Below are 24,710 nucleotides of genomic sequence, written 5' to 3' on the forward strand. Positions count from 1 at the left end.
GTGAAGAAGCAAGAAGATCTCACAGCAACTGATTAAAGAAAACAGTTTCTTCTTCACAGAAAATTTTCTCTCAAAATTCTGCATTCTCTTTTCTCCAACGACTCCAATCTTCTTTATATATAGTAGATGAACATGCAAAGAGAAGGAATGCATGACTTGTAGCTCATGCTTGGAGAATCAAAGTAGAGAGGATAATGGCTTTTATGTGAGCATGAAGATGAAGGTAATGGAGAAAATTGGATCCCCATTTTGTGCAACCATGCAAAACCGTTTTCCATTTTCTTTTAAAACAAAAAATGATTTTAAAACTATTTTAATACAAAAATGATTTTCTTTAATTAATTTCATAAATTAATTTTTGCACAATAATTATCTTCATATATTTAAATCATATTTAAATTTATTTTCTCTTGTTTCGTTTAATTTGAACGTTTCAAAATAATTTCTCAAGCTACCCTAAATCTTATCCATTTACGAGCTAGTAGGGGTACCTCGTAGACCTACAAATCATGGGCTCCAACGATTCGAGATTAATCAGCTAAACTCATTAGTCTGATCTAATCCCCCCCCCCCCCTCATTCATTACTAATGGGACACTCCACTATAGCCCATAGTTGAACTCCCCTTACTATAGATATATTATGTCCACTTAATAACCATAATCAGTAAATCGATCCTTCACAGGTTGTTCGTAATCACAACTAGGTCAAAAATACCGTTTTACCCTATGACTATATCTTGTTCCTTAAGTTCCTACTGATCCTCTAATGAACAATTCTGATTCATAATCTCTATGAATCAAATCCTTTCTCTATCATGAGAAGGCGAGACCCCGTTTGTTCAAGACCTGGAATCAGTACTTAAGAGAACATCCTATTTGCTAACCCTAAATAGGGTAGGAGTGAATTTCATCTTGCAATGTTATGTCCCCAGTTATTCATCCAGTCTTATCCCCAAAATGGTAAGCTTATTGCACAGTGCTGTTGGACTACTCTCACCATTTGCATATCAGAGGATAATCCTGTACAAACAGAAGTTCATAGCTAGCTCAGGATTAAGATCGAGTTAACCTAGGTTATTTAATAAATAAAATAGTCAGTTTTAACAGTAACGGTCGTTATAAAGAAAAGTGACTATTTTCGTGGTCCAGTCTATATGCAAACTCATTGCATAGGATGCCCCCACTCTCATGTCTCAACATGAACGATTTGTGGATCACATCGTTTATAGTACCTTAAAACTTCTTGTAACAACTACAGAGTGGGCTGCATTCAATAGTGTTACCAGGATGAGATACCCAATTTCATCCAAATACTTATTATACCATTTAAGCTATATACTATCAACTTGATCCTGTTTACGTCACTACATAAAGTTACAGCATTCAAACTATAGCCAAGGATGTGTTTATTGGATTTTCATAATAAGATGCAAAATCAACAAGTCATTGTTATTGATAAAATAAAATGTTTAACACGAACTGCGAGTTTTAGGACATTCCCAACAGGATCTTAGTTTATTGGATTAAACTAGTGTTATTTAAATGTCAAATAAAATATCTCTGATTCTACTAGATAAATAATTTGTGTTTAACAAAATTACAAACCACGAGATACACTAGATTTAGGACATTGATCCCAACAAACTTTTCTTGAGCCAGTGAGAAGATAAAGCCATTTGTTCAAGTCCCGGAGACACCACTTAAGGGAACACTCATCTACTTACTGTTTGCCACATGATTTGTATTTAAAATTGCTTGTGAATGAAGATGAAAGATGATAACTTAGGTGAATGGTGATGACTGACGGATTGCTTCTCTATGTGAGAAAAATAGGCAATGCATTAAGGTAGTTGTAGTTCACATATAATGCGTACAAGCTTTCCTGAATCAAACTCAAGTATAAGTCTGACTCAGGCTTCCTAGTAAGTTCAGGGTCGAACACGTGGATTTTTTACAGTCTAATGCAGTCCTACCATTGTATCAATTGTAGATGGATTCCAGATTAATGAAGGTGAGGATTATTTATACTAACCTCAATATGCGCATGCAAGAAAACATAAGAGTTCAGGGGGAGAGGAGGTGGGGGTGAGAGTGGAATGAAGATGATATGGATGCTTGTTTACAAATCAAATATGTGTATATGCGTCGGGTTTCTGTGCCTTAAGCCGTGTTGTTCAGCATTTCTCAATGCGAATATAACATGTATTCCTTTCTCTAGGGTGCATGTGTTGGTGAGAGAATAGTAAAAGTACTCGTGAGTAGTTTTATCTCTAAACCTACCATGCGTCTGACTCAAAACGCTTTTGAGTTAACCTACTCTCTCGAATAGTTTAACTGAGTAACAACTTCAATCAAGTGATTGAGATGATTAAAGCATGGAATTCAAGTATGCAATGACTCAGAAGAATGGCTCCCACACACAAATTTGAATGTAAACAGAGGAATACGAGTGATTTGATCAAATATAAGATTTATTTTAAAGATAGCAAATTTTTTTACAACAATCTCAATTCAATCGAATGGGTTGATAAATGAAAGTGAGAAGTAAAAGAAGAGAAAAAAGTCAAGCCGCAAAGTTCGATCTCGTTCTCTTTGGCTTGATTTAAGTGCATGTTACAACCGACTTGGTGAAGAGGTGATGAGGAATTCCCTCTCGAGCTCAGTCTCCAGCATTCTTCTTGATCAACGATGGAAATGAACCTTTTTCTCCTATCTTCTTGCAACAGTAGAGTCCCTAGCTATCTAAATTCTCTAAAATTTTCTAATGATATCTCTCTTGGCAGCAAACATCATATTTGTAGGCATTTTTCTCAGCAACTTGTGACAAGACTCACATTAAATTCCATGCCCTGGTCAGCCGCCTACCATTTCAGAGCTTTTCAGAGGTCGCCAATTAGGTGCCCATACCTGCAAGTGGTGATTAAACATATATAGCGCAAGTCAATGTATCTCTTTTGCGTCGAACATGTTTGGATGCATGTCTTCGCGTTAGCTTGGTATGCAACACTCGGCAAAATTTCTTGAATTTTTGTGATCAGATGCATTAGTGAAGCAAATCTAACAAGAATGCTACTTTTGTATGCGTTGGTGATATGTAAAGGAATTTAATGCATTTCTTTTTTAGATGAATGCACTTTTATCACTATGAATCCCAATTGTTCCAATTTTTAAGAGACAATAACTTGTATTTCTATAAGTTATCACTTACTCTAAAGTCGAGAATGAGTGGAATCCATCTTATATCATTATGTTCCCAGCCCCCTCTCGGTCTTGTCCCAAAATGGTAGGCATATTGAGTTGGCGAACTAGCCACTCTCACTCATACAAATCAAAGGACAATCCCTCGGGAAAAGGAGCTCATAATAAACTCAAGATTAAGACTAATTTACCTAGTCATCTTATTGAAATAGAAACCTAACTAGTCAATGAAGTTACATCTAGTGGTTACTATTTCGTGGTCTGGTCTTATGCAATCTCATTGCATAGGATACCCCCCACTCACATATCACTTACACGAGCGTGTTGGATCATGGTGTTTGTATCAAATACAAAGTAGGTCATATCCCTAGTGTCATCAAGATAAGGTACCCAACCTTATCCTTATACTATAGACCCTTTTGGCTGTATGTTGAACATTAATCCTTGTATGTCTCTACATACAGTTCAAGACTCGTAAGACAACATAAGATGTTAGTTTATTGGATTTAGGATTATAATGAAAAAATACATACAACAAAATCAATAACACTTATTGAAATAACATCAATAACTCTTTATTGATAATAGTAAATTATTTACATTTACTATCTACGAGTTTTTAAGGCATAAAATCCAACAATGTAAACCCCTAATTTAGCTGACTTATTGTCCATATTGGTGGCTATGTTTAGTTATGAATTAATGTGATGTTGTATCAAATTAAAATATTATATAGATAAACAAATCGTAAAAAGGCATATGAAATTATTTAGTATAAGTTACAACTTCTGACGATATAGTTGAGACTAGGTTAAGTGAACGACCTTTCCATTCAAGAGAAAGAGGGAAAAAAAAACTTCATATTTTTCAAGTTAAAGAAAAAAAAAAGACACATGACTTATTTGTTGGGGTTGATGCCCTAAATCTCATTAGTTTCATAGTTTGTAAATTTTTGTATATGAATTATTTATTTAATAAAATAAGATGTTGTTTTATTTGACATTTAATGTGCATTAACCAAATCCAACTAAGATCCAAGATCATTTAATGCAACTTAAACATGTATGTGGTTATCAGGTGGATCATGTTTAAGTAATAATCTAAATGGTTTGTAAAATCTTATAGATAAGGTTGGGGGTACCTTATCCAAGTGATACTACAGATGTGACCTATTTTGTAATTGTTATAGTAGTTGTAAAGTGCTACAAATAATATGATCTTGATAGTTCATGTGGAGACATGTGAGTGAAGGTATCATGTATAAAGAGTTTGTATAAAACCAGACCGCGAAATGATTGGTCTCTCTTCATAACGTCGTTACTTGAAAAGAACAATATTTCACAAGGATGATCACATGTGACTTGACCTTAATCCCGATTGAGTTGTAAACTCCTATCTATTAGAGCGATCATTTGATTTGTATGTGTGAAAGTGGCCAGATTTGCCGACTCAATAAGCCTACCATTTTGGAAATTTTTCCGAGTAGGGAGCTGGGAACATAGTTACACAAGATAGCATTCACTCGTTCTCATCTTGAGGGAAAGTAGATGAATTGTTCCCTTAAAGGTTGATTCCGGGTCTTGAACAATAAGGCGCCTCACCCTCTCACTGACCAAAGATGGGTCTAGTTTATAGTTAGACTGTAACTAATTGTTCATTAGATGGATCAATGGTACTTAACGATAAGGGTGATAGTCGGTTCAGTTTTGCCGATTTTGAGGTCAACCAAGAATCCAAACAAACCAATCAATATTAGAAGAGATTCAACCAATGTCTAATAAAGAACAAAACTACTTGATTGGTTTTATTTGGATTGATTTACTATCAGTTTGGTTCTCAATTTTTGGCATTTTCCCTTCTTCTTTCAATTTTTATTTTTATTACCACTTTGTTTTGAATTGGTCCTTTTTTGCTAATTTAAAATTAAAATTGAGTCTCTTTCTTTTTTCATAAATTGAAATTTGACATTGTTTTGGCACTTTTCTAAATAAAAAACATACAAGCTTCATAATAATTGTTTTTTTTCTACATAACAAATATACATATACCATATAAATTAAAATACTAAAATATAGTTTTTTTAAGGGTATAAATATACCATTAGACCGGTTTGGTTTTGATTGATTTTTTCTAATGAAAAATCGATCCGAACCAATGCTTTTTAGTTTTCTCCAAATACAAACCAAATTGTCCAATTTTATACTAAAAAATCAAACCAAACCATTGGATCGGTTTGATTTTTTGGTTTTTCGATTCTTGTGGTACTCCTACTTAAGGAGTTAGATGTAACTACGGAGTTAAAATGATAAATTGACCCAACTGTAGTTATGAGCAATTTGTGAAGGTCGACTTACTATTGATTAATTATACACGTGGAGATAGAAATATATCTACAGGACGAAGAGTACAGTTGTCGGTCTTTAGTAGAGTAATCGAAAGTTAATGAATATTGATTAACTTAATTAATGAGTTTAGTTAATTAATATCGTGTCAATGGAGCTTCTAATCTGTAGGTCCATAAGGTCGCATTGCTAACTCATTAAAGGTATAAATTGTTCAAATTAATAAGGGAATTAATTGTATAAGATGCAAATAATATAATGTATATAGATACATTATATTATAAATTTAATTTTGAATAAGATTCAAAATTGTGGTTTATAGTGGGAATGAGTTAAATATTTGAATAATATTCAAATGTTAATTATGTGAATAAGATTCATATAAAACTATAGGTTAAAAATTAATGTAAATAAGATCCATATTAAAACTATATGTTATAAGAGAGATGTAATTTTAATATGCTTAAGATGCATAATATATGATTCATTAATTAATGGTTAATTAATTAACCATATATCACAAATGTTATATTAACTCACGTAATATTTCAATTCCCCTTTATAGGGGAGTTATTTTGCGTGCATCCCATCTCTCTCGTTTTAACAAAAAAGGAATTTTGCAGAAGGGAAGAGAATTAACACAGGATGTTCATTCTCTCTACAAAAATCTCTCTAAAAACAACTCTCATCTCACCGAGAAATTGTTATTCCCTTCTAAAGCAAGGGAGCCCACACATCCTTCGATACTTATTCCTATAGCAAGGTCACTATGTGGTGGTGTCCATAAGCTTTGTTCCGGTGTTCGTATGTTCGAGAATAGTTCTTGTTTCGTGGTTGTTAGGGAGATCAAGCAGTGGAGAAGAAATTTGTAAAGAAGTGATCTACAACCGCAAGTAGTTCTTTTCCTTCTTCCTCTCGATAGAAAAGCATGTTTTAGAATTTAATTATTCATCCTATGTAAATCTGTATGTTTACTTCTATGTATTTTGTTGTTTTTAAAATTGAATGTCACTTGCACGACGTTCACATGCTTCCCCGAGAAATTCAATTCCTTCATTATTGTGATTAAAAAAAAGGAAAAATTACTTTTCTAGTCTTGGAGTCTTGAAGAATATGAGTTTTCGGTCCATGAATTCTTAAAATATACCTTTTTAGTCATCCAATTTTTAAGAATATTGCATTTGATTATTTTATTTTATTAGTCCTTAAGTTTTTAAAAATATATTTAAAAGATCCGTGAAGTATTTTTTTATTTTAAATTAGAAAAATAATTTTAATTGTCTCTTCTCTCGAGTATTTTTTTGTTAACTTGTTTATCTAATTCAAAATGGATATAATTATTTAAAATAACAATTCTTCAATGACCTTTGAGCCAAATCTTAAAAAATTAGAGACTAAAAATTTATATTTTGAAAACTCATGAATAAATACGCCTTTTCTAAAAAATAATGGACTAAAAAGATATATTTCAAAGGCTTAAAAACCAATTCTACATATTCTTAAGACTAAAAATGTAATTTTTCAAAGAGGGACAAAAAAAAGAGCCATTATGGTTTTCTTTTCCTTCTTTTTTTCTTTAATAATAATTTCAACAAGAGACCGAATCGCTTGGAGTATGATCTCAATGAGTGTGGATGATAGCATTTGGTCGACAAATTTAACTATGTTTAGGTTAACAATTTTAACATCTATCAACATGAGCATAATTCAATTGTCACGAATTTATATTATCAATCTTGAGGCTTGATCTCTACTTCTATATTATTTAATTTTTAGGGGAAAAAAAAAACCCCAAACTTATCATTATAAAAATTTTAATATCTGAGCACACACATATATGGAGATAAATTTTACAAATATAAAATCTAAAAGTCTATGGAAAATTTTGTCTCTCTATATAGTTCTACAACAATCTCTGGGTAGAATAGGATCCCAAAGTCATGATCTCTTTTATTGTTTTTGTTCAACTTGCATTATCTTTTTTTTTTTTTTTTTTCAGTTTTGTAATTTTTTTCTTTCATTTTTATCATACATCCAATTTTACACAATAATCTATTTCTTAAGTTATATATGGCTTTCATGAATGTTTCTCTTTTGTTTTTTTATAAGTTCCTTTCATCTCTCTTGTTATTTTGTTGGTGTTTATCATTATATTTTTTTTAAGCACAATGATGATGAGATTTGAATTTTTGACTTTTTTTTTTTTAATCAAAAGTCTATGTTCCATATTAGTTGAACTATACTCATGTTAACAACTATCGTTATAGATTTTTTTTTTTTTTAGTTGAAAGTCTATCGCTAACATACTTTTAATTCACAACCTAAATATCAATGATAGACTATAATGATTAATAGATTTCAATCACAATACACAACTAACATATATTCTCTCTCTACTTTCATTGATAAATTTCAAACAAATATTTTTCTTTTTTTCCCTCAATTTTCTCATTTTCTTCCTCCAATTTTATTTTCTCCATCTCATTCGTTGATAGTTCACAAAATATTTAAAGTAATTTGCTCCAATCTTTTTCTTCAAAGCAACCATAATAATTAGATATAGCTAAATTACAGGTGAACTATCTATGATTGAAACTTAAAAAGTACGTAATAAAAGTTTATAAATTTATAAGTAGCATTCTATATATAAATGATAGATTTCTATTTGTTAGGTGACATCTATCATTGGCTATTGATGATAGATTTCAAATAATATAACTCTATGAGTCATAGACTCTAATGACCGATAGAGCCTATTGGTCTCATGTCACTTATAGAGTTTACTCATGATAGAGTATAGTGATAGACTGACTTCATCGTTGGTAGATTTTGCTATTAGTGATAGGAGTCAATCACTGATATGAATTTACCAGTGATAAAGTCTATTACTATTGACAGCAAAATCCATTAGTGATAGAGTCTATTGATGATAGAAGTTTCTCGTTGAGAGATTCCATCATTAATAGACTTCGAGACCTGGATCAATATTTGATATATCTACAAATTCTTTTTGCATTGTGTTATATTTGATAATGTTTTGAGCCTAATTGCTATCTTCGTAACTACCCCTTAATCTAATGATCTTTCATTCCTAAAAAAATATTTTTTTTTTTCATTTCTCCTTTATTAATTGTAGACCCATATTACACTATTGTCTACAACCTTCCATTTATTTTAGAAATAGCCCAGTAAACTATAATTCATTAATGTTGGTATCTATTTACCATAAAGGACTCATTCATGATTCTTATAAAATAAAAAGAATAGAAAAAACTTTGAGTTTTGTGTATCTCTATCCTATGCATGGCTTAGGGCTATGTGCGCATTGATGTTCCTTTTTTAAAAAGAAAAAAGCGTCGAAATTCATATTATTTCTCATTCTTTTAATTGAACATTTTCTTCCTCCTTCACTCTCTTTCTTCTTTCCGGCGATGCGAGTTGCAGCAACTGGCGACGAGAGATAGACGTCAGACGACGATTGGCATGGGGCGATTGACGGGCTAAGGCGCGGTGGATTTGAGTGTGTGGGGGTTCTGAACGATGGCTATGATTATGTCCATAGGTAAGGCCGCAGCGACGAGTAAAGTGGCGGTGAACAGGAGCGGTAGTAAATCTAAGGCTTCATAAAGAAGAAGACATAAATTTGAAGAGTGTTCTTGCACACACAAACCAATGAATAAATGTACACACACATATATAAATGGAAGACTATTTTCTATTTAGATTTTTGTTTAATGATATATATGTTTAGGTTGAACATTGAGTTCATTTGTGATTTATATATTATGGTAGATATTTTTGTTTATTTTTTACTACTTTGGATTTATGATATATACTGTAACATATATGAAATTTATAATATATACTGTGATTTATATTAAATATTGAGTCAAACTGTGCTTTATATATATTGTGGTATAACTGATAAATGACTTTGGTTAAACTATATATATTCAGTAATTTATATGTTGTCCTATTATATCAAAGTGTACAACCATCTATTTAAATAAATTTATATTTCATATATTGGTTAGAATATATCAAATATATTTACCAATATTTATATATTGGTTAAAACATTTGCAGAAAGCTAATACAATGTTCAAAGATATATTTAAAAATAACATGAATCTACTAGTAAAATGAGTTGTTTGATGCATGAAATGCGATAAATGAAATATAAAATTATATTAATTGCATTTTTTTCTTTTCAATTGACAATGTGAAGAAAATTCAACCAATTAATACTATATAGTAAATCCCAACAGTAAGGGTGGTTCGTAAAATGCGTATTCTCTCTCAATAATTACCTAAAAAATGATTGTAAAAATAGAAAAATGGTAAAAAACGGTGATGGGAGATAGACGTCGGACGACGGCTGGCACGGGACGATCGATGGCATAAGGCGCGGTGAATTTTAGCATGTGGGGGTTCTGGACGATGGCTATGATTCCGTCGATAAGTAAGGTCGCAACAACGAGCAAAGTGGTGGTGGACAGGAGCGGCGGTAAATCTAAGGCTTCATCAAGAAGAGATAAATATGAAGAGTGTTCTTGCACACACAAACCAATGAATAACTACACACAATCACTTTTGGAACTTTTTTCTATAAGTGTAAATATTTTTTGAATTCTTTTATTTATAAGAAATTCTCTTTGTTTAATGATATATATGCTTATATATATGTTTTAGATTGAACATTGAATCCATTTGTGATTTATATACTATGGTAGATATTTTTGTTTATTTTTTACTACTTTGGATTTATGATATATATTGTGACATAAATGAAATTTGTGATTTATATTGAATATTGAGTCAAACTGTATTTTATATATACTGTGGTATAACTGATAAATGACTTTGGTTAAACTATATATACTCGTAATTTATATATTTTACGGTTATATCAAAATGTACAACCATCTATTTAAATATATTTATATTTCATATATTGGTTAGAACATATCAAATATATTTACCAGTATATTTTATATATTGGTTAAAACATTTGTAAAAAACTAAGACAATGTTCAAAGATATATTTAAAAATAACATGAATCTACTAGTAAAACAAATTGTTTGATATGTAAAATGCGATAAATGAAATATAAAATTATATTAATCGCATTTTTTGTTTCCAATTGACAATGAGAACAAAATTCAATTAATTAATATAATATAATAAATTTCCAACATTAAGGATGGTTCCTAAAATGCGTATTCTCTCTCAATAATTACCTAAAAAGCAATTGTAAAAATAGAAAAAGTGTAAATTTGTCCCAAATTATCTCTAAAAATCTTTAAGAGACTGTTTGGGCTCTGAGTTGAAATAGGATGTCTGGAGTTCATATGTTTGTGTTTGGGGTGAAGAGTTATTTGGTCCAAGTTCATATGTTTGTGTTTGAGGTGCATTCATATGTCTGTGTATCTGATGCAGTTTTTTGAACTCTAAATAATATGCTTTTATGATTACTATTTTTATTTTGAAACTTTTTTATTCAATAATTCTACTCATCTTTGTTTGAATAAAATATGAATTACAATTTGTTTTCTTTTAATTTTTAAAATTTTTCTTTCTTTCTTTTCTTTTTTGGACAATGAACAACAATTAACTCATTACATTTCTTGTAGAAATATGATTAAATAAGATGAGAAAATAAAGCGAAATCAAAACTTTTGATTCTAGCTATTTTTTCTCCAAGAATTTCCTTATCATCTTCTTCTTTTTCTTCTTCTTCCTATTCTTACTCTATATTTTTACTATGTCATGAATTTTTTTAATTAAATCTCCTCCATCATCGTAACAACCAATGAAATGTCACTGCATTTCTTCTAATAGTTTCACTTTCATTTCCTCTAAATTTGGAAGATCATCGGAGAACAAATCTCTATTTTTCACTAATTCTAGTTGGAAAATGTTCTAGATTTTTTTTTCATTTTATTGTTTTTTTTTTTTTGTTATATGTTACATACTTTTCAACTATATACATACTTTTCGTCTAAATATTCTTAACAATCATTTGATATATGAATTCGTTACGTATAAATATTTCACTTAATATAGATAAAATAATATATTTTGTTTATATAATCAACAACCCTACAACATACTTTAACAGTCATTAGTCTTATAGTAGTCAGAAATGGTTGTCGAAGTTGACTATCGAAAATGATTTTTGCTGGAGTTTGTAGTCGGAGGTGGTTGTCAAAGCCTGAAGTCGGTCACATGAAGGTGTATTAGAGTTGATTGACGAAGTTTGCCAGGTGGTTTTCGAATCCCGGAGTTAGTCGGGGCAAAATTGGTCGTCGAAGTTGATCATCGAAGATGATTTTCACTTGAGATTATAGTCGGAGGTGACTGTCGAGCCCGAAGTTAGTTGCATGAAGGTGGTATCAGAGTTGATTGTCAGAGTTTGTCGTCGAAGGTGGTTGTTGAAGCCTTGAGTTGGTCATTGGAGTTGCTCGCTCAAAGGTGATCATCGAAGGTGATTTTCATCGGAGTTTGTAGTTGAAGGTGGTTGTCGAAGCCTACGAAGATGGTTGTCAGAGTTGGTCATCAAAGTTTGTTGTCAGAGTCGATTGGTCATCGGAGTTGGTAGAGTGAAGGTGGTTGTCGGAGTTGGTCACGCGAAGGTTGTCAAAGCTCAGAGTTGGTCGCTGAAACTGTCATCGAAGGTGCTTGTCAAAGTCTAGATTTCGTCGTCGGAATTTTCATCGGAGGTGGTTGTCGAAGCTCAGAGTTGCTCGTCAGAATTGTCATCGGAGGTGGTTGTCGGAGCCCAAAGTTGGTCACTGGAGTTGTCATCGAAGGTAGTTTTTGGAGCCCGAAGTTAGTTCTGGGACACTAACTGATGGGTTGTGCCATTGAAAACATGGGAAGAAGGGAGAGTTGGGTTGAGTTGGTAAAATATACCAACTCAACTCCACCAACATTTAAAATTGATAGGTCAAACAATGAGTTAGGATATTATACCAACTCAACTTAACTCATGTTGGTGAGCCAAATACCCCTAAAATATTTATAAAATATATGACCAAAGAGTATTTTTTTTAATGTAAAAATCTCTAATTTTAATTTAGAAACTTTTAACCACGAAGGTTTATTTCCCTAAAATGGCGCTACATTACAAAACACACATTTTTTTCATCTGTTTCAAAAATAATGTCAGTGCTCCAAAGTTATAATACTGTCATTGGCTTTTTTTGAGTAGGGATCGGTTATAATGTCATATGAAAATTGAGACGTGAAACAGTATGATAATAATCTAGAATGAAAATCGAGATTCACCACTATGCTTGTTTTAAGTTTTATTTGGGATTGCGTTTGAAATCGTAAAAAGCTATTTTAGTAGAATTTTAAACAGTTGCTATTTGCTAAAACAACTTATTTATTAATCTAATCACTTTTAAAATTGTTCTAACATGCAAAAGTTATTTGATCGAGCTTTTAGATTTTAGCTTTCCTAAAATTTTCCCTTACCTATCTCAAATTTCATTTCATTAATTTATTTTCTTACATTTATTTCAATTTTTAATTGTTTCGAATTCTTATAAAAAAATATTTTTTTTAAAAAAAAATTATTTCATAAATTTTTTTAATTAAAAAAATGATTGCAATTTAAATTATATATATTTTCAAATAATTATATAACTAAATTACACTAATTTAATATTAACTTCTTTTACCAAAAATCTTAACTAGTTTTTTTTCTAATTTAAAACTATAATTTACCAAACACTATTCTACTTCTATCAAAAGCTGATTTTTGTATAAGCATAACTATCAGTAATTATTTTAAAGCTACAACAATTCCAATCGAGTCTTCAGTTCACAATATTAAATTTTCATCCACATTTTCATAGATTAGACATCGTTATGAGGAATAAATTGACATTTACACTTTAAAAAACCTACGAAACATGAAAAAATAAGAAAAACATAAATGTGAATATAGTATCAATAATAAACCTTTTAACTTATTTAAAAGAATGTAAAAATCCCAAATATATTTATGAGAAATTCTTATAAATAGAAAAATCCAAAAAATATTTAGACTTCATAATAAAAAGTTCCAAAAGTTCTCTGTACTTTCAGAATTTTTTACTATAAAATATAAATACTTTTAAATATTGTTTATATTTAAAAAAGTCCCAATATTTATTTACTATTTTTTGTTAACTTTTATAATTTTTTCCTGAAATGTCAAACAAAGGTTTTATTATTATTAGAGCAATAAGTTCTTCTAGATAAGACTTATGCTTTATTATTATTAGTTTTGTAATGAAAAATACTTGGGCTTTATTATTATTAGGTTTTATTATTATCCAACCATAATTTGTGATCGGTAAAATTAACCCAAAAACAAATTTCCTTGTTCCTTCTTATTTGTCAATTGGCTTATCGGTTAATTCCTTGAAATTCTGAGAGCTGGTCTCAAATTCCCCAACTGAAGGATGCAATTGCAGTTGCAGCAGCTTCATGGATGCCGAATTTCGAAACCTCATAGTCTATGCAAGCAAATGCCTATGACTTCCATTTCTCTTCTATCCAGCTTCACTCTAACCTCATTCAGTTTGCCCTCTCCATTGTTCCATCCCTTCTCATCGTCTCATTCCCTTCCCCGATTCAGCGATGTTCTTCGTCTCCGTACGCGTTCCGTTTGTGCGAAACCCATCGCGATGTGCAAAATGAACGACGCAGGTTCTCCTTTTCTTTTGTGCTATTTGGAACAGTGTATATCTCTTTTAGTTTTTATTTTATGGAAATTTTTGCTAACGTGCGGAGGGATTTTGCGATTTTATTGATGAAGATGTGTGCGGTTGAATGAAAGTAAAGAAGAATTTTGTTTTTAAATGTTTGTTAGATTTGATATCACAGTTGGAGCTGGGAAAACCATTGCAGAATCGGAAACCGGAGAGGCGTGTGAATGGTATATTCTGGATTATTCTTCTCAACATTGGAATATATGTGGCCGATCACATTTTTCAGGTAGGGGTTCTGTTTTCTTATGCTTTCACGTTGTTGCCTTTCGATAGAGTGAAAAAAAAATGCCCTCAAAATATTGCCAGAAAGTTGAGTTGTTTCAGAGGAGTTGGATGATAGTTTGTTAGGTCGATCCTATCATAAACAATAAAGTTTTTTAGGTCAAACCTTTCTGTATTTTTAACCCATCTAAATGAATAAACTATTTGTCAAAGCTGATTGTTATAGGGTTTTAAGAGGATAATCCACAGTTAAGCAGATCAGATTATTAACTACGAACGGTTTCATTAGGGGATATGAATGATACAACACAACCTATCCAAAAAAAGACATTAAAGACAGAAACCAAAATTAGCAGTGCAAAAAAGGTTCAATTGGTACAATATATATATATATATATATTTGTTAACTACAAATGGTTTTTTAGAGAGTATACCATTTCAGAGTCAAACTATCGTAACTAAATCAGATAAGGCTTCAAAGTCTCCATGAGAGCCTCTGAAAGCTCTCCAATTGCACTCCTTCCACTGCTCCCAAAGACCAACCATTGCAGTTTTCCTCCCGTACATACTTCAGCTTTTCTTTGAAACATGGCCTCCTAAACAAAGACTTCGATAGTCTATGGCTTGCTTCCACAAGAACCAAACTTCTAAATGAGTATTTCCCATAATATTGAAGCATAAGTAGAGCAAAAGGATGTCTTTGGCATTCTCACTATTCTTAAACAAAATGCAACAATTGGGAAGAAGAAAAGAATCTGAAAACTGTTCCTTAAGCACATTAAGCGAGTTGAGTTTCCGCAACAAAGTAGTTCATAAAAGCACACTCACCATTATTGGGATCCTTCTCCGAATATCTGCTGTTAACTCGTTGACAATAATGTTTGGAGCCCTCATAAGATGAACAAAGAGGGATTTACTCTTTCGAAACTTCCAAAAAACCAAATCCTTTTGTCCTCTCTGGAATCAAGATCCATAGCAGTCAACAAAACAGTCAAAAACTCAATTTCATGTCAGAGAGATTCATTCCAATTCTATCCATGATTATTAACAATTGAAAGGCTTTTCCTATAGTCTTGCTTTAGGGTAGGGGTTCTCTTTACCCATTGCCTTTCTTTATGCTGTCTTTTTGGTTTTTGTGTATGAATTAATTTTCTCAATTTCCTATTAAAAAAAAAAAATGGAAAGAAGAGTACGGTTATTTTTCCTCATCTCATCCCACACGTCTGCAATGAACATCCCAAATTCTGCCCATTATAGCCGTTTGCGTACCAGAGCTTTGTTACTTGAGACCTAATTGACAATGACTATACCCAAACTTCCTCTCTTCAACCGAAGAGAAACCAATAATCATAAATTAAGTGACACAAAAAGAACCAATCTGATTCTTTAAAATTAATATAAACCCGGCCCAAGTATCAATGAACATCTTTGATGTGTTTTTTGCCATCAGTTTTAAAATGTTTACATTGAAAAGAATGAAGGACTACAATCCCGTTTGATAACCATTTTGCTTTTAATTTTCTATTTTTGAACATTATACTTGTTTTCTCACAATTTATTTATTTTAGTTTTCGTCTCTCTTAAAGAAGCATTTGGATTCTTAGCCAAATTCTAAAAACAAAAAGTACTTTTTATAGTTTTCAAAACTTGACATGGATTTTGAAAATATTTGTATGTAGTGAAAAAAACAAGTAAACTCACAAATAGAAGAAGTATTTATAAGCTTAATTTTCTAAAAACAAAATACTGAATGGTTATCAAACCGTGCCTAAATTATCTTTTGCACAGGTTCGTAGTATAGGAGTTTTGTACCTGTATCACAATCGTCCTGCTTGGTATCAATTTTTTACAGCAACATTTTGTCACGCTAATTGGTGAGTATGCTGTACAAGATCATCCAAATTTCAGATTTCTCATCTACACGTACGATCAGTGGAGTTTACTCACACACAGAGGCAGAAGCTTGCTTATCTTCTCACGAGAATGCAATCTGCTGCTTTTGAAAGCATTGTCTAATGTAGTGCTTTCTATTGTTAATGTTTGCAGGAACCATCTCTCTAGCAATCTTTTTTTCTTGTATATATTTGGTAATAACCACTTTCCAAATCCTTAATTCTTTTTCTCCCTATTTAGTATATATGGTGATCTACCTTTTTTCTCGAGGGTTGAAACCATAAAATAACCAAAATGTCTTGACATTTAATAGTTCCATTATCTGTGATCAACAGGGAAACTTCTTGAGGAAGAGGAAGGAAACTTTGCTTTGTGGCTTTCCTATATTCTTACTGGTGTAGGTGCAAACATTGTTTCATGGCTAATTTTACCAAGAAATGCTGTTTCAGTTGGAGCTTCTGGTGCTGTTTTCGGATTGTTTACCATAAGTGTTCTTGTAAAGGTATCTATCTAAAACATAATGATTTGTCACTCTAATCAGGAATTTAATACATTTTAATTAAGTGATTCCTTCGTGGCAGATGTCTTGGGATTGGAGGAAGATACTTGAAGTCCTTATTCTAGGTCAATTCGTTATAGAGAAGGTAACAATAAGTTCTCTTTTTACCCCTATGTCCATGATCTTAAAAACTTGGATGCTCCCACATTGGGGACTGGCATGTTGGGAATGAAGTACTGGGGCATAGGATATAATGTTTCTTCTTTCCATACCCCTACTTAATTGGTAATTTGTCAAATCTTGATTTTCCTCATTGGTTTTTCTTTTCCTTTTCATAATATAAAAATCATCTTCTAATTGGCATACGGTTCTCTCTGAAGATCATGAGACTCTTCTTTTCTTCTTTCCCATGTCCTTGGAAGGCAATTAATACGGTTTGGACATGGTGTAAATTTTCATCCTTACTCCACAACTATAGCCTTAGGGGGCATTTGGGGCAAAGAATTGGTTATTATAATTCTAGGTTATTATAGTTGGATTATAATAGTTTGTGTTTGGGGTATAGATTATTTTAATTTGGATTATAATAGTATATGTTTGAGGTGTAAATTATTTTAGTTTGAGAAAGAAATAAACACTGTAGCAGATAATAAAAAAATGAAGAATGTAAAATAGTAAAACCTGTAGTAAATAGTAAATATTGTAGCAAATAGTAAATACTGTAGCAAATTGAGGTTTTGAAATAGTATTGACTGTAGCTAATTGGGGACTACAAAATAGTATCTACGGTAGCAAGAGATGATTATTATAGTCTTAGGTCTTTGTCCCAAATGCTCCTTAAGATCTTTTGTAATCTAATCTTTTTATTGGGGGGCTTTCCAAAATTGTTTCGCGTCCATGCAAGGCAAAGGTCCGGCAATTGCTTATTCATATGATAATTTTCCTGGTCATAATAGGTCATGGAAGCAGCTCAAGCGTCAACTGCATTGTCGGGAAGCTTCCGTGGAGGACATTCGTTGCAGAATGTGAACCACGTTGCACATCTCTCCGGGGCGCTGGTTGGCGTCCTTCTCGTATGGCTTCTCAGTAGAATTCCTTCTCCATCTCATGATCAAGATGCATCAACTTTGCACACGAAAGGATGATGATTCTAGTAGGCAATTTCACTTTGAAATTGAACTGTATTTCAGTTGTATAATATATGTTCTTGTTTGTATCTTGTCCTAACTATTTCGGCTAGGGTTTTGATTATAGGCCTGCTAACAGTAATGTTAGATATGAATCATTACAATTTATCCAGAAGTACGAAAAATACCTATGATTTTTCTTAGTCACTGAATTAGTAAAGTGAGATGGTCAACTTATAGACTCGGATACTCAGGAAAAAAACAAAAGTGTCCTTGAATGCAAAAATATATATAGTGTTTGAGAAGGAAACCAGGACAATGCATCACATTGACTCTAGAAAAAATTTAGGGAAGAAAAAGACAAATTTGACCTTATACTTTCAATTTCATTAAATTGATGCCATGTTTATTTCCCTTAAAACGTAATTCATCGTTGGTAATTTAAAAAGTAGGCCATATTTAATTACATTTGTTTATTTATATTTTATACTGGTAATGAAATGTAGGACCCACGATTGGATCCGTAATCAACAAAAGCAATGTGATTGCATAGTCGAAGTTGATTAATCAATACTTGGTTATTATGTGGGATTCGTTAGGAGATACCACCGAACCTGTTAGTTATTCTATCAAAATAAACGTGATAAAAAACAATTCAATTACGTTTGCGATTAAAGCTCATTAGGAATGATCCATCAATGTAATCTCATTATGAATACAACTATTTTGATTATAGATTAGTAAACATGGCCTAAATTCTAAATTTAAATAAGTTTTGCAACTTTCACTCTTGATTCAATTTTTACTAATTCAAACCGATTGCAAATTTTCATAAGTAAACTTTAATAAATTAAAATTTTGGACAAAAATAAGTTTGACCAGTACTCAAATTGATCATTGAATCACTTTGACGAAATTCATAAATTTCAACTAAAAAAAGTCCTAACGTATTTTTTTTTTCAAAATTTCACATCATGCATATGTTTTATAATTCACTGAATGCATTAGAAACCCCTTTTAATGATATTTGGGGTAAGAACATATTAAATAATTAACATTGTAACACTTTTATAGTTTAAAGTTCATTGAACATTCATCTAAGTTTCAGGTGCAATTTGATAAAGTTGTGGTCAAATTTGATTTTTTCCTCTCAAATTTTCATTTCTCCGACTCAGAAAGAAATGGAAGATTAGCAGATATACTGAAAATGCATTTGAAGAGATTGGCACTATGAAAGATTCAACACTATTTTGATCCATCATGTGAGATGAAAAGAACTATTGGATTACGAAAGGAATGCTATCTAACATTGTCCATTTGACATGAAATTGGAGATCAAATCTTCGAACCGACTCCAAAATCACACGTAGAAGTAACGGATATTAATGTACAAATTAGTATGAAATTGATAAGAACCAAAATAGAACCATAATGCTAATGCGAGCATATTTCAACTAGCATGCAAATGTGTTAGCGACTAAAAGATATGTAGTTCCAATCTCCTACCCGAACCACAATGTATAGCAATTTAAAGGATAAATAGGCTTATAAGATAAACCAAGTAATTTGATGAACCTTCTACTCTTGAGATCAACCATAATTCACTCCTTAAGAACTCATGTACCTCTCTGTTAAAAACCGGACAATTTTCCTAACTAATTACCTCTTTTTTTTTTACAATATGTGAAATGGGAAAATTGAACCTCTGACTTCGAGGTTGATAATATAAGCACTATCCTAGTTGAACTATACTCATTTTCGCATCACACGTAGAAGTAACGGATCTAAATGTACAAACTAGAATGACATTGATAAGAACCAAAATAGAACCATAAGGCTAATGCAAGCATAGCTCAACTAGCATGCAAATGCGTTAACGACTAAAAGATATGTGGTTCAAATCTCCTATCCCCACCACAATGTATAGGAGATCCCCACCACAATGTATAGCAATATAAAGGGTAAAGGAGCTTATAAGATAAAAAGTAATTTGAGGAATTTGAGCCTTCTACTCTTGAGATCAACCCTAATACACTCAAGATTCCCTGTACATCTGTGTTAAAATCCAGACAAAATTTCTAACTAATTACCTTTTTTTTAACAATATGTGAAGTGGGAAAATTGAACCTCTGACTTCAAGGTTAATAATACAAGTACTATCCCAGTCGAGCTTTACTCATTTTGACTTAACTAATTACTAATATATTCCTAATAAAACCTTCCGGAGTAATCTTTAGGAAAAAAAAAAAGGTAGTTCATCTATTATGTTGCCCTTTACATCAATGTCACGACTGTACATGAATGTGTGAAATGATTACATCAATGTCACGAGTAAACATGAATGTGTGAAATGACTGTACATACCAAGTTGTGCTTGAGACTGCTTGCGAGAGATGATAGGCAACCTTTCCCCAAACTTGCAAGTGCGAGTCTGGTAAATTGATTTTGTTGCAAGCCACGAACTTTCTAAAGAAGAATCAACATCTCTCAGTAAGACACGGTTTCTTTTATTTCCAGTGGTTGAACCCTTTTGATCAACTGCATTAGCATTTGGTATCTGCAATATATTGGTATGAGAGGTACCAGAAAGCTGCTTCTTATAGAACTTGTCCGAGTTCTCCGCTCGCATATCGTTCTTCGTCACTATTTGATCAGTGGTTTCCATGCGTTTCATAATGGCCATAATTCTGTTTGCTTCTTTTGTCAATCCAATCGATCGCCAGGCTTCTGCAACTAATAAGATTGTAGATTTCTCAGGTTTAACTTTGAATTCCTCCATTATTTGAAGCATTTCTTCTGCTTTCCATGGCTGTTTTGCCTCTCCATATCCCCATATCATAGTCTCAAATGTCTTCAAATTAGGAGAAACTCCATATTCACACATGTTGTTTAAAATCTTTATGGCGTTATCCATTCTGCCAGAACTGCACCATCCACTAATGATGGTTGTAAAGAAAACAACGTTTGGACGTTTTCCATATCTTGTCATGGTATTTAATAGTTCTTCAGCCTTTTCGGGTTCTTGTGAACGGACGTAACCTTTCGCTAGAATGCTGTACGCATGTGCATCGGGTTCGATACCAGCCTTCACCATCTCATCAAAAACTTCTCTGCACTTCACCATGAATCCAGCCGTGCTCCACGCATTCATTACTGTGCTAAAAGTAATTACATCTGGCTTGACTCCAAATTCTTTCATCAACATCAAAGCCTGCACTTTTTATTTTCCAGTATTGGCTCTTCAAAAACTAACAATAAGCAATACAAAAGCAAAACAAAGATGTAGCATTACAATACTACAAATATACCTAATCCTGGTTAACATGATAATCTAGAGATGGGGGAAAAGGAAGATGGACTGGCCCCAATGATAATGTCCGTGTTTCTTAGAGTTTGACTCCACTAAATCACAAAAGAAAACAGTAACTCATGCACATTACATTAAATATGATGGTTCTGCAAGAAGCATCAGTTCCACACACGCCAGTCAACAATTTTATCCTTGATAAAAACTCCAGAAGATTTTTTCACTCTCTTCTTTTTTGGTATGAAACCAGAATAAATCCTCCGGAATTAAGCAACAAAAAAATGTTCTAATGCTCCAAGTTGTAAATAATAAGGACTTTTATCTCACTACCTTATTGTATGAATCAATGAGAACTATGACAAGAAATTACGCAAAGTAATTAAGGGGTCAAACCGCACCTTGTCAACACCATCTCTGTCCATCGACTCCACAAATCCCTTGATCAGCGAGTTAAAAAGAACCAAATTAGGCTGAACGCCAAGATCCTTCATCTTGTATACAAACCTCATGGCCTCCTTTAGTCTACCTTCCTTGCAATATCCACAAGCCACTATGCTGCAAGTCCGCTGATTAGGTTGAATATTGTTATCTTGCATCAGTTTAATAATCTCTTCAGCTCGATCTGTTTCTCCACTCTGAGCATGAGCAGTTGCTATGGTGTTGTAAGTAACAGCATCTGGTTTGATTCCCAGGGCTACCATATTTTGCACCACATTCCATGCCTCTGCGATTTTTTTCTTCTTACACCATGCTCTGACAAGTACATTACAAGTTCTCAGATTGGGTTTCAAATTTTCCTCTCTGTACATCAAGTCCAGCAGTTCTACAGTTTCTTCAGGCTTACCGGCAATGCCATATCCTTTTATCAAAGTGTTGAAAGTGCTTGTACCTGGCCTTAGTCCACTAGCCTTCATTTTTCTAAAAGTTAGCATGGCTTCTTCTACATTACCAGCTTCGGAAAAAGCATTAATAACAGCATTAAAAAATATAGAGTCTGGAATCATTCCCTTTTCTTCCACCATCTGTATAACTGAATTTATACACTTGAAGCGCTTTTGGACAGTCAATGCAGACAGCAGGGTTGTATATGTTACTAGAGAGGGCCTATGCCCCTCCGCAATCAAATTGTCAAAAACGTTCTGTGCTTCCTGAGGTTTCCCTTTTTCTATCAAAATGTTCATTAATTTTGTTCTTGAGCGCACTATTCCACAACTTACGCTGGGTGTGCAATCTAAACAACTGAATTCACTTTGTCCATCTTCAGAACTTAGAGTGGGGTGTGTGTTTTTTTTGTTATATGGAGAAACATCCTGCACGAATAAAATATAGAGGCCAAAAAGCAGATGAGGAAAAAGAAAATACAACTGAATGACTCTGCCGTGAAATGAAATAGGGAAATATTGCTAAAAATATTTGAACCACATTATTTAGGTGTTAACTAATCTGCAGGAAGCTGCAAAAGTTTGACCAGGTTAGATGAATCTGTATCTACTACGTTTGGGAAACCACATAAGGATATAATTCACCATCTTATTCCGTACTATCATGCTAAATCAAGTTAAGTGCAAATAAAATTATAACAAGTGGGGGAATTTGAAACTGTCCATGCATTATTTGATGCATGAGTTACCTCTTAAACTGTCCACCCTATAACTGTTAAAACTATGTGTAAGTCCAAAATAAACGTAAAATGATAGCCAAAAGTAGAATTGGAAACACCATGTAAAGAGTCAAATACTTCAGTGGATGCATTTTTTGACTAAGAGTAAATCTTAGGACATGCTCAATTCCTCACTATAATTTCAAATAAACAAGTAAAGGAATTAGAGCGACAAAATGCTGAATCCCATTGGATCATGGCGGCAAGGCTACTCTGCAATTCCTCACTATAATTTTAACAGTCTATCTTTCACTATATTCTGATTTCTCCCTCAAGGGATGATAACTCCAGTCCTACAAGCTGAAGCCCCAAGGTAGGAAACAATCTGACCTTCTCAGTGTTTAATCTACTCTGTCAATACAACTATCAATATTCCTCGACATCCTAATTCTCTGCAAACCTCAATCTGTCTTGGTTTTGATTTCTCCGTCAATGCCTTTGATACACAATGCAGAAACCTATTTTATTTTACGTCTAAAACTATCATCTGTCCTAACTATTACAGTATAACTCAACAAGTATCAAAGATAAAGAGTGCAACGATTGATAAAGCACGTCATGAAGATTTTAAGCTCACACGTGAAACAAAACAATATATATTGGCTGAAACTTGCATCATTAACAAAATTGAAATGGCTGCTATCAGATTGTCAGTTGCCTATACTATCAAGAAAATTGCACCCTAGCCTATTTGCGAAAGCGGAGTAAAACCAAGCCACAAAACACCTAATCTTGAATTTGGACTACTGATCAGAACATCTTCAGTAAATTGACAAGGACTGAGCACACAAGTACCTTGACAGGAACTGATCGAGACCATTTTTTCTTGACAGTAGCAGTGGCTGTCTGATCTTTGTTTATGGTTCTAGAACGAGCCTCATCGTCTCCTGACTCTCCCATTTGCTGCTATTCACATAAACTGACCAACCTCAAATTTCATTCCGCTTGCCCCTCCAAGCCTTTCATCAAAGCACCCCCATATTACACCATTAAACAAATGCATCAAATTAATTTCCATACCAAACACCAGAAGTTCCAAAGATTAACGTTCAGTTACAGCCTTACGGAAAAAGGAAAACAAAAAACAAAAAAGTTCACTTCCCATTGGACTAAAAAGACCTCCAACCAACCAAAACACGAACATTCACTGATATCGCAGCTCATATCACAAATACGCACGCACAAACAAGTAAATAACAATCACATACATACATCGCAATATAACCAAGCCAATTTTCAGACAAACAAATGTAAGAACTGCTAGAAAACTCCAACGAGTACCTGATATCTCACCTACTTATCAAATCAATAAAGGAAAAAAATAACGCTAAACAGAATACAAGCGCTTGCTTGCATCGCAGCTCGCATCACACATACGCGCGCTCAAATAAGTAAATAACGATCATATACATATACATCGCAGTTTAGCCAAACCAAATTTCAGACAAGCAAATTCAAGAACTGCAAGAAAACTGCAACAAGTAGAAGAAAATGGCGAATGAATTTTACCTGCTTTGGCTTGAGTTGAAGAGTTGCTGGAGGGAAAGACGATGAGTTGAAAGGTTATTATAGAAATATCCAAAAATTTTCACTGCCATCGGAATTCAGACGAACGGAAACTGGATAAGAGGATTATAAAATTGAGGCTCTCAAATATGGGGTTCCATTTCTCGGACCATTTTACATGTATTTTCT

The 24,710-nt window shown here is 32.8% G+C and overlaps 2 protein-coding genes across 3 annotated transcripts; one reads left to right on the forward strand and one right to left on the reverse strand.

The window, feature by feature from the left end:
- The first annotated feature begins 13,889 nt into the window (after window positions 1-13,889).
- On the forward strand, window positions 13,890-18,255 carry LOC120085173 (rhomboid-like protein 11, chloroplastic). The gene is made up of 7 exons (XM_039041061.1): window positions 13,890-14,245; window positions 14,409-14,533; window positions 16,318-16,403; window positions 16,576-16,616; window positions 16,758-16,924; window positions 17,004-17,066; window positions 17,878-18,255. Exons 1-7 carry the CDS (start codon window positions 13,999-14,001, stop codon window positions 18,064-18,066), a joined length of 918 nt encoding a protein of 305 aa, XP_038896989.1. The 5' UTR covers window positions 13,890-13,998; the 3' UTR covers window positions 18,067-18,255.
- Window positions 18,256-20,106: 1,851 nt separating this feature from the next.
- On the reverse strand, window positions 20,107-24,710 carry LOC120086095 (pentatricopeptide repeat-containing protein At5g25630). 2 transcript variants are annotated; one of them, XM_039042538.1, is made up of 4 exons: window positions 24,525-24,710; window positions 23,811-23,974; window positions 21,754-22,665; window positions 20,107-21,259 (listed from the first exon to the last, which is right to left on the reverse strand). In XM_039042538.1, exons 2-4 carry the CDS (start codon window positions 23,913-23,915, stop codon window positions 20,363-20,365), a joined length of 1,914 nt encoding a protein of 637 aa, XP_038898466.1. In that variant the 5' UTR covers window positions 23,916-23,974; window positions 24,525-24,710; the 3' UTR covers window positions 20,107-20,362. The 2 variants fall into 2 exon arrangements, with proteins under 2 accessions (XP_038898466.1, XP_038898467.1); XM_039042539.1 differs by lacking the exon at window positions 23,811-23,974.

Source organism: Benincasa hispida, chromosome 9 (genome assembly GCF_009727055.1).
Source record: "Benincasa hispida cultivar B227 chromosome 9, ASM972705v1, whole genome shotgun sequence".
NCBI classification, from domain to species: Eukaryota; Viridiplantae; Streptophyta; class Magnoliopsida; order Cucurbitales; family Cucurbitaceae; genus Benincasa; species Benincasa hispida.